Here is a 10,871-nt window from a genome sequence, read left to right as displayed (position 1 = left end):
AACCCCTCTGTCTGGTCACAGTCTGGAAAGGGCAGTCTACACAGCTGGCGTCGGACTGAATGTGAACTTGGTCCTGAGTGAAGATTCCGGAATGTAGATTCACAGAACACCACAATCCCAGTCTCTAGTTTATATCTATTCATAGATAGGTTTTTAGAAATGATCGATCATGGCCAGTGATTAATTGATTTCATGTTAAATAAGTGAAGAGGACATTTGAATTTTACTTTAGTTTATCTCCGCAGGTCAGAGTGTCAGACTTTAGCCTCCAACATTTCAAGGAAGAGTTTGTGCATAGGAACCTTTCCTTCCAGTTTGATGCTGTAGAAGTGTTGAACGGCCTTGCTGGCCGTCTGCCTGAGGAGGGGGAGGCTCATCAGGAGTTTACCAGCCCGCTGGGGGTCCTCCTGGTGTTGACTGGCTTCATAATCCTGGAGGGCCTCATGGAGAATATCCTGCAGGCGTTGCAAACTGCCCACATCCTCGATATGCATCGAATCTGCCCGAAACACACACCACCAGTTAGAGAGAAACACATCACTCGGGGTATTCTCTGCCCACCCATTACCCCATTCAAACCCCCACCTTCCCTACCCCAGCTTCCCCACCCCCACATTCGCAAAACCCACCTCACACACAACCGAAAAAGATGGGGGTGACTAGCACGAGTTTCAAGCGCCTTCCCAATATTGGTTTGTAACTGTGGGGCAGATCCTGCAGTGAGTACACCAGGTACACCAGCCTGGGACAGTACACTGCTCTCAGATAAACAAGCCTAGGACAGTACACTGCTCTCAGATATACCAGCCTAGGACAGTACACTGCTCTCAGATACAACAGCATAGGACAGTACACTGCTCTCACATATACCAGCCTAGGACAGTACACTGCTCTCAGATACAACAGCATAGGACAGTACACTGCTCTCAGATATACCAGCCTAGGACAGTACACTGCTGTCAGATACAACAGCATAGGACAGTACACTGCTCTCAGATATACCAGCCTAGGACAGTACACTGCTCTCAGATACACCAGCCTGGGACAGTATACTGCTCTCAGATACACCAGTCTGGGACAGTACACTGCTCACAGGTACACCAGCCTAGGACAGTACACTGCTCTCAGGTACACCAGTCTGGGCAGTACACTGCTCTCAGGTACACCAGACTAGGGCAGTACGCTGCTCACAGGTACGCGAGTCAAGGACAGTACACTGCTCTCAGGTACACCAGTCTGGGCAGTACACTGCTCACAGGTACACCAACCTGGGGCAGTACACTGCTCACAGGTACACCAACCTGGGGCAGTACACTGCTCACAGGTACACCAGCCTGGGGTAGTACATTGCTCTCAGGTACACCAGCCTAGGACAGTACACTGCTCTCAGGTACACCAGTCTGGGTCTGTACACTGCTCTCAGATATACCAGCCTGGGGCAGTACACTGCTCTCAGGTACACCAGCCTGGGGCAGTACATTGCTCTCAGGTACACCAGCCTGTGGTCGTACACTGCTTTCAGGTATACCAGCCTGGGACAGTACACTGCTCTCAGGTACACCAGCCTAGGACAGTACACTGCTCTCAGGTACACCAGTCTGGGCAGTACACTGCTCTCAGGTACACCAGACTAGGGCAGTACGCTGCTCACAGGTACGCGAGTCAAGGACAGTACACTGCTCTCAGGTACACCAGTCTGGGCAGTACACTGCTCACAGGTACACCAACCTGGGGCAGTACACTGCTCACAGGTACACCAACCTGGGGCAGTACACTGCTCACAGGTACACCAGCCTGGGGTAGTACATTGCTCTCAGGTACACCAGCCTAGGACAGTACACTGCTCTCAGGTACACCAGTCTGGGTCTGTACACTGCTCTCAGATATACCAGCCTGGGGCAGTACACTGCTCTCAGGTACACCAGCCTGGGGCAGTACATTGCTCTCAGGTACACCAGCCTGTGGTCGTACACTGCTTTCAGGTATACCAGCCTGGGACAGTACACTGCTCTCAGGTACACCAGCCTGGGACAGTACACTGCTCTCAGGTACACCAGCCTAGGACAGTACACTGCTCTCAGGTACACCAGCCTAGGATAGTACACTGCTCTCAGGTACACCAGCCTAGGATAGTACATTGCTCACAGGTACACCAGCCTGGGGCAGTACACTGTTCATAGGTACACCAGCCTAGGACAGTACACTGCTCTCAGGTACACCAGTCTGGGTCAGTACACTGCTCTCAGGTACACCAGCCTAGGGCAGTACACTGCTCACAGGTACACCAGCCTGGGACAGTGCACTGCTCACAGTTACACCAACCTGGGGCAGTACACTGCTCACAGTAACACCAGTCTGGGTCAGTACACTGCTCTCAGGTACACCAGCCAAGGGCAGTACACTGCCCTCAGGTACACCAGCCTGGGTTAGTACACTGCTCTCTGGTACACCAGCCTGGGACAGTACACTGCTCTCAGGTACACCAGCCTATGACAGTACACTGCTTTCAGGTACACCAGCCTGGGTTAGTACACTGCTTTCAGGTACACCAGCCTGGGACAGTACACTGCTCACTGGTACACCAGCCTAAGAAAGCACACTGCTCACAGGGACACCAGCCTAGGACAGTACACCGCTCTCAGGTACACCAGCCTAGGACAGTACACTGCTCTCAGGTACACCAGCCTAGGACAGTACACTGCTCTCAGGTATACCAGCCTAGGACAGTACAGTGCTTTCAGGTACACCAGCCTGGGTTAGTACACTGCTCTCAGGTACACCAGCCTAGGACAGTACACTGCTCTCAAGTACACCATTCTGGGGAAGTACACTGCTCTCAGGTACACCAGCCTGGGTCTGTACACTGCACTCAGGTACACCAGCCTGGGACTGTACACTGCTCTCAGGTATACCAGCCTGTAGTTGTACACTGCTCTCAGGTACACCAGCCTTGGGCAGTACACTGCTCTCAGGTACACCAGCCTAGGACAGTACACTGCTCTCAAGTACACCATTCTGGGGCAGTACACTGCTCTCAGGTACATCAGCCTGGGACAGTACACTGTTTTCAGGTACACCAGCCTGTGGTTGTACACTGCTCTCAGGTACACCAGCCTTGGACAGTACACCGCTCTCAGGTACACCAGTCTAGGATAGTACACTGCTCTCAGCTACACCAGCCTAGGACAGTACACTGCTCTCAGGTACACCAGCCTTGGACAGTACACCGCTCTCAGGAACACCAGCCTAGGATAGTACACTGCTCTCAGGTACACCAGCCTAGGACAGTACACTGCTCTCAGGTACACAAGCCTTGGGCAGTACACTGCTCTCAGGTACACCAGCCTAGAACAGTACACTGCTCTCAGGTAGACCAGCCTAGGACAGTTCATTGCTCTCAGAGACACCAGCCTAGGATAGTACACTGCTCTCAGATACACAAGCCTAGGATAGTACACTGCTCTCAGGTACACCAGCCTGGGGCAGTACATTGCTCTCAGGTACACCAGCCTGGGACAGTACACTGATCACAGGTACACCAGCCTGGGGTAGTACACTGCTCACAGGTACACCAACCTGGGGCAGTACACTGCTCTCAGGTACACCAACCTGGGGCAGTACATTACTCACAGGTACTCCAACATGGGGTAGTAGACTGCTCACAGGTACACCAGCATAGAACAGTACACTGATCCCATATACACCAGCCTAGGACAGTACACTGCTCTCAGGCACACCAGCCTGGGGCAGTACACTGCTCTCAGGTACACCAGCCTAGGACAGTACGCTGCTCACAGGTACACCAGCCTAAGACAGTACACTGCTTTCAGGTACACCAGCCTTTGTTAGTACACTGCTCTCAGGTACACCAGCCTGGGGCAGTACACTGCTCTCAGGTACACCAGCCTAAGACAGTACACTGCTTTCAGGTACACCAGCCTTTGTTAGTACACTGCTCTCAGGTACACCAGCCTGGGGCAGTACACTGCTCTCAGGTACACCAGCCTGGGACAGTACACTGCTCTCAGGTACACCAGCCTAGGACAGTACACTGGTCACAGGTACACCAGCCTGGGACAGTACACTGCTCTCTGGTACACCAGCCTGGGACAGTACACTGCTCTCTGGTACACCAGCCTGGGACAGTACACTGGTCACAGGTACACCAGCCTGGGACAGTACACTGGTCACAGGTACACCAGCCTGGGACAGTACACTGCTCTCTGGTACACCAGCCTGGGACAGTACACTGGTCACAGGTACACCAGCCTGGGACAGTACACTGCTCACAGGTACACCAGCCTGGGACAGTACACTGCTGTCTGGTACACCAGCCTAGGACAGTACACTGGTCACAGGTACACCAGCCTGGGACAGTACACTGCTCTCTGGTACACCAGCCTGGGACAGTACACTGCTCTCAGGTACACCAGCCTGGGACAGTACACTGCTCTCTGGTACACCAGCCTGGGACAGTACACTGCTCTCTGGTACACCAGTCTGGGACAGTACACTGGTCACAGGTACACCAGCCTGGGACAGTACACTGCTCACAGGTACACCAGCCTGGGGCAGTACACTGCTCTCTGGTACACCAGCCTGGGACAGTACACTGGTCACAGGTACACCAGCCTAGGACAGTACACTGCTCACAGGTACACCAGCCTGGGACAGTACACTGCTCTCAGGTACACCAGCCTAGGACAGTACACTGCTCACAGGTACACCAGCCTGGGACAGTACACTGCTCACTGGTACACCAGCCTGGGACAGTACACTGCTCTCAGGTACACCAGCCTAGGACAGTACACTGCTCACAGGTACACCAGCCTGGGACAGTACACTGCTCTCTGGTACACCAGCCTGGGACAGTACACTGGTCACAGGTACACCAGCCTAGGACAGTACACTGCTCACAGGTACACCAGCCTGGGACAGTACACTGCTCTCTGGTACACCAGCCTGGGACAGTACACTGGTCACAGGTACACCAGCCTAGGACAGTACACTGCTCACAGGTACACCAGCCTGGGGCAGTACACTGCTCACAGGTACACCAGCCTGGGACAGTACACTGCTCTCAGGTACACCAGCCTAGGATAGTACACTGCTCTCAGGTACACCAGCCTGGGGCAGTACACTGGTCTCTGGTACACCAGCCTAGGACAGTACACTGCTCACAGGTACACCAGCCTGGGACAGTACACTGCTCACAGGTACACCAGACTGGGGCAGTACACTGCTCACAGGTACACCAGCCTGGGGCAGTACACTGGTCACAGGTACACCAGCCTGGGGCAGTATACTGGTCACAGGTACACCAGCCTGGGACAGTACACTGCTCTCAGGTACACCAACCTGCCCTGCCACTATAAATTTGAGCACCCCAGCTCCATCTTAAATCTGTGACCGGCAATCACCCTGCACCCTTCCCCCATTTTACCCCTGCCCTCCTCACCCACCCCTCCTACTCCTCAATTAGATCCCTCACTCACTTCCTTTCCTCTTCCCCACTCACCTGAATCTCTTTTCTTTCCTCACCCCTCTCTCTCTCTTCCACTACTCTCACTGCTCACCCTTGATCTTCCCACCCTTTACTGTATCTCTCAATGTGAACTAGTTTGTATGTCTGTATGTAACTGCCCCATGAGAATGGAGCAGGAGGAGACTATTCAGCCTCAGAGCCTGCTCCACCATTCAATCCGATCCTGGCTGATCTTCTACTTCAACTCCACTGTCCCGTCCACTCCCCATATCCTTTGAGACCAGATATCAGCCTATCTTAGCCTTAAATATATTCAACAATGCAGCATCCACAACCCTCTGGGGTAGAGAATTCCAAAGATTCTCAGCCCTTTGAGTGAAGTAATTTCTCCTCATCTCAGTCCTAAATGACCAGGCCCCTTATCCTGAGACTGTGCCCCCGTGTTTGAGATTCCCCAGCCCGGGGGAAACAATCTCTCAGTATCTCCCCTGTCAAACCCCTTCAGAATTTGTAGGTTTCAATGAGATCGCCTCTCATTCTTCTAAACTCCAGAGAATATAAACCCAGTTTACTCAGCCTCTCATCATAGGACAACCCCCTCATCCCAGGGACCAATCTAGTGACCCTTCACTGTACTGCCCCCAACACAAGTATATCCTTCCTTAAAAGTGGAGACCAAAACTGCACACTGTATTCCAGCACCAGTTCCCTGTACAATTGTAACAGACTTCTTTATTCTTGTCCTCCAATCTCCTTGCAATAAAGGCCAACTTGCCATTTGCCTTCCTAATTGCTTGTTGCAGCTGCATGCTAACTTTCTGCATTCCTTGTATGAGCACACCCAAGTCCATTTGAACATCAACATTTACAAATTTCACACCTTTTAAAAAAATATTCTGCTTTCCTATTCTTACAATCAAAGTGAATAACTTACACTTCCCCACATTATACTCCATCTGTCATCTTGTTGCCCACACACCTAACCTGTCTATATCTCTTTGCAGCCTCTCTGTTTCCTCCCCAAAGCTTACCTTCCCACTTCGCTTGGTATCATCAGCAAACTCAGATATTACTCTCCATCTCTTTGTCTAAGGCATGAATATAGATTGTAAATAGCTGAGGCCCCAACACTGATCCTTGTGGCACTCCACTATTCACTGCCTGCTAACTTCTAAAAGCTCCATTTATGTCCACTGTTAGGAAATATAGATAGTTTAAATAAGTTATATTTGTATTTGTGGGTGTTAGGAATGAGTTTTAGCTTTAATGTTTAAGTTTGATTTGTATTTCTGTATCTGTGTGTTAAGAAAATGTCAAATTGAGTTTTAGTTTCACTTTAAAAAGTGCCTGCATTTCTAATGAGAGTTTTATGACTGTTGCAGCTAAGTTATACAAACAAGAGTGGAGAAACTGGGCTGTTGACTAGCAACAGGGATCCAGAGACACAGATCCCTCCCACAGACACACACAGAAAAACTGAAAAAAAAGCAGTTTTGAGTTCAGTTTGAAGCCAGGACTCCAGAGAGACCGGACACTGGGAGAAGGAACTGCAGAGTGAAAGCACATTTCCCAAAAGAACCAAAAGGTCCCAAGGCCAAAAGATTGAGACAGAAACAAGGGAGAGTCCCAAGCAGACCTTCTAGTCCAAGGAAGGACAGGAACCTTGTTAATGAAGTTAAGAGTGAGGAGCAGAGAGAAAGGTGCCAAGCTTCAGATTTAAAGAAACAAAAGCTGCAGAAAACAGATTTAAAGTGAGAACAGCTTACAAGAGGTCTGAAGATCCAAAGAGACAGCTTAAGGTCTGCAACTAGCTAAGATCCAGTTGCAAGTGAAGGAACTTGACTATACAGGAGAAAGAGAAGAAAGAGAAAGAGAATTGGAATTGATAAGACTAAAGGCAAAGGAAAAAGAATGAGAGGTAAAAGAGGAGCAAGTGGAAAGGCAGGCCAGAGAAAGGAAGCTGGAACTGGAATTTCAGGGAAGGGAGAAGGAAGGAGAAGGGGAATTACCAGCAGGCTGGAAGTTAAAAAAACGATCTCAGTTCTGATGATGAAAAAACCTCCAACCCAAAGGCCAGTGGGGAAATGTTTAAGTTTGTACAAGCCCTCCCAAAGTTTGAGGAAAAGGATATCGAGGCATTCCTTATTTCACTTCAAATGATGGCTAAGCAAATGAAGTAGCTGAAAGAAATCTGGACATTACTTTTATAGAGTTAGTTGTCAGGTAGAGCTCATGAGTTTTATGCTTCATTTTCGGAAGCGGTGTCTGTGGAGAATGATGCAGTGAGAAAAACTATTCTGGGTGCATATGAGTTAGTCCCTGAGGCATAAAGACAGAATTTTCAGAGTGTAAGGGAACAGCCTGGATAGACCTATGTTGAATTTGAGAGGGTAAGGCAAAGTAATTTTGACCGCTGGATAAGGACATTAAAAGTAGAGATGACATATGAAGCTCTTAGAGAAATAATTCTCTTGGAAGAATTTAAAGGTTCACTTTCTCCTGTAATTAGAACCCATGTTGAAGGCCAGAGGGTTAAAACAGCTGGAGAGGCAGCAGACAATTATGAATTGGTTCCTTTCATCCCCACAAACCCGAGAGAGAAGGAATTTTTTAAACATTCATTCATGGGATGTGGGCATCGCTGGCTGGGCCAGCATTTATTACCCATCCCTAATTGCCTTGTTCAAAGGCATTTAAGAGTTAACCACATTGCTGTGGGTCAGGAGTCACATGTAGGCAGTAGATTTCCTTCCCTAAAGGACATTAGTGAACCATTAGTTTTTTACAACAATTGACAATGGTTTCATGGTCATCATTAGACTTTTAACTCCAGATTCTTATTGAATTCAATCTGCAGTGTGATTTGAACCTAGGTCCCCAGAGGATTACCCTGGGGTTTCTGGATTATTAGCCTAGTGATAATACCACTACACCATCTCCTCCCTTTAGATGGGAAGTGAAAGGAAGGCAAGTAGCCAGGGAAGAGAAGGGACAGTTGGGAATTCCCAGGAAATTTATCCTCAGACCAGAAAGGAAAGTGCTGAGGGTGGAAGTGAGATTCAAAAGCTTAAATGTTTTCATTATAACAAGGGGGGCATGTTAGGGCAGATTGCTGGAAATTAAATGGTAAAGCTATTGCAGTAGTAGGAATGCTAAAGGAGTCCTCAGGAAAGGTTGCATCAGAAAAGGAAATGGTTGTTGAACTGTTGGTGTGGTACAGACGAAATCTCTTTCCTCAGAACATACAGGAAAGGGGATATGGCTCACGATAGCCCAGAGAATTCTTTTTTGATTACTGGTGAACGAAGTCAGACTGAGGGAGAGGGTCTGGATGTTTTGCCTCGAAGGGAGAAGTGTTCCCTTACTCCCCGTCAAAATAAGTACAGATTAACATTTTGAGAGATACAGGGGCAGATCAGTCATTGATGGTGGCTATTGATACAATTTGTGTTCCAGGCAGTTTTAGGATGGAAAAAGTTTTAATAAGGGATGTAAATAGAATTTATAAACCTGTTTCTTTGTGTAAAGTTAACCTACAAAGTCACTTTGTGAATGGAATTGTTACGGTGGGAATTATTCCTAGATCACCTATTGAAGAGGTAGATTTTATTCTGGGTAATGATTTGGCCAGCGGAGACAGTAATGTGGGTAATGACGCTATTGCAGCAGGTGGTTGATCATGTTGACCTTAACCAACTTCAGAAAATTACTGTGGCCAAAAATGAAACACTTCTTGCAAATGCTTTACCAAGGAGGTAGATGCTGCCCAGGTCATGGTGACAGACAAAGAAACTATCACCAGAAGGGTTCAACATTGATAAAGAGGAAGTGTTGAATAGACTTAAATAGGTTCCAACGGTCGGTACTTAAAGTTGACAAGGCACTGGGACCGGATGAGATGCATCCAAGGATATTGAAGGAAGTGAGAGTAGAAATTGCAGGGGCGCTGGCCATAATCTTTCAGTCTTCCCTAGACTCAGGGGTGGTGCCAGAGGACTGGAGAATTGTAAACATTTCACCCTTGTTCAAAAAAGGTTGTAAGGATAAGCCCAGCAATTACATACCAGTCAGTTTAACTTCAGTGGTGGGCAAGATTCTAGAAACAATTATTTGGGATAGAATTAGTCATCACATGGAAAAACATGGGTTGATAAGGAAGAGCCAGCATGGATTTCTAAAGGGGAAATCGTGTTTAACTAACTTGCTGGAGTGTTTTGAAGAGGTAACAGAAAAGTCGATGAGGGTAATGCTGTCGATGTGGTGTACATGGAATTTCAAAGGGCATTTGACACGGTGCCACACAACAGACTTGTGAGAAAAGTTATTGCTCATGGAATAAAAGGGACAGTAGCAACATGGATACAAAATTGGCTGAAAAATAGGAAGCAGAGAGTAATGGTCAATGGATATTTTTCAGGCTGGAGGAAGGTTTGTAGTGGAATTCCCCAGGGGTCGGTATTGGGACCCTTGCTTTTCCTGATATATATTAATGATCTAGATCTTGCTGTGCAGGGGACAATTTCAAAGTTTGCAGATGATACGAAGTTTGGGAGTGTTGTGAGCTGCGAGGAGGAGGGTGTGGAACTTCAAGCAGACATAGACAAGTTGGTGGAGTGGGCAGATAGGTGGCAGATGAAGTTCAATGTGGAGAAGTGTGAGGTGATGCATTTTGGTAGGAAGAACATGGACAGACAATAAAAAATAAGGGGGGAAATTTTGAAGCGGGTACAAGAACCGAAAGACCTGGGTGTATATGTGCATAGATCATTGAAGGTGGCAGGACAGGTGGAGAGAGCAGTTATTAAAGTATGTAGTATCCTGGGCTTTATTTATAGCGGCATAGAGTACAAGAGCAGGGAGGTTATGTTGAATTTATATAAGATCCTCGTTAGACCTCAGCTGGAGTATTGTTTACAGTTCTGGGCACCACATTATAGGAAGGATGTGAACACATTGGAGAGAGTGCCGAAGAGGTTTACAAGAATGGTTCCAGGGATGAGAAACTTCAGCTATGAGGATAGATTGGAGAGGTTGGGACTGTTCTCATTGGAGAGGAGGCTGAGAGGAGATTTGATAGAGATTTTCAAAATCATGAGGGGGTTGGACAGAGTAGATAGGGAGAAGCTGTTCCCACTCATAAAAGGATCAAGAACGAGAGGGCACAGATTGAAAGTGATTTGCAAAAGAAGCAAACATGATGTGAGAAACATCTTTTTCACAACGAGTGGTTCAGGTCTGGAATGTGCTGCCTGGAAGTGTGGTGGAGGCAGGTTCAATTGAGGTATTCAAGAGGGTATTAGATGATTATTTGAATAGAAACAATGTGCAGGGTTACAGGGTAAAGGCAGGGCAATGGCACTAGGTCATAATGCTCATTTGGAGAGCT

General features: G+C 48.1%; 1 protein-coding gene across 3 annotated transcripts in view; it reads right to left on the bottom strand.

The window, feature by feature from the left end:
* Window positions 1-254: 254 nt before the first annotated feature.
* The window catches only part of esrrb (estrogen-related receptor beta), a 184,922-nt gene continuing 174,305 nt past the window's right edge, over window positions 255-10,871 (bottom strand). For all 3 annotated transcript variants that reach the window (XM_041214593.1, XM_041214591.1, XM_041214592.1), the window contains one exon: window positions 255-499. In XM_041214593.1, the coding sequence (XP_041070527.1) occupies window positions 255-499 (245 nt within the window). The remainder of the gene's footprint in view (window positions 500-10,871) is intronic.

The sequence above is a fragment of the Carcharodon carcharias genome, chromosome 20, assembly GCF_017639515.1.
Source record: "Carcharodon carcharias isolate sCarCar2 chromosome 20, sCarCar2.pri, whole genome shotgun sequence".
Lineage (NCBI taxonomy): Eukaryota > Metazoa > Chordata > Chondrichthyes > Lamniformes > Lamnidae > Carcharodon > Carcharodon carcharias.
This window is presented reverse-complemented; position numbering and strand designations above follow the sequence as displayed.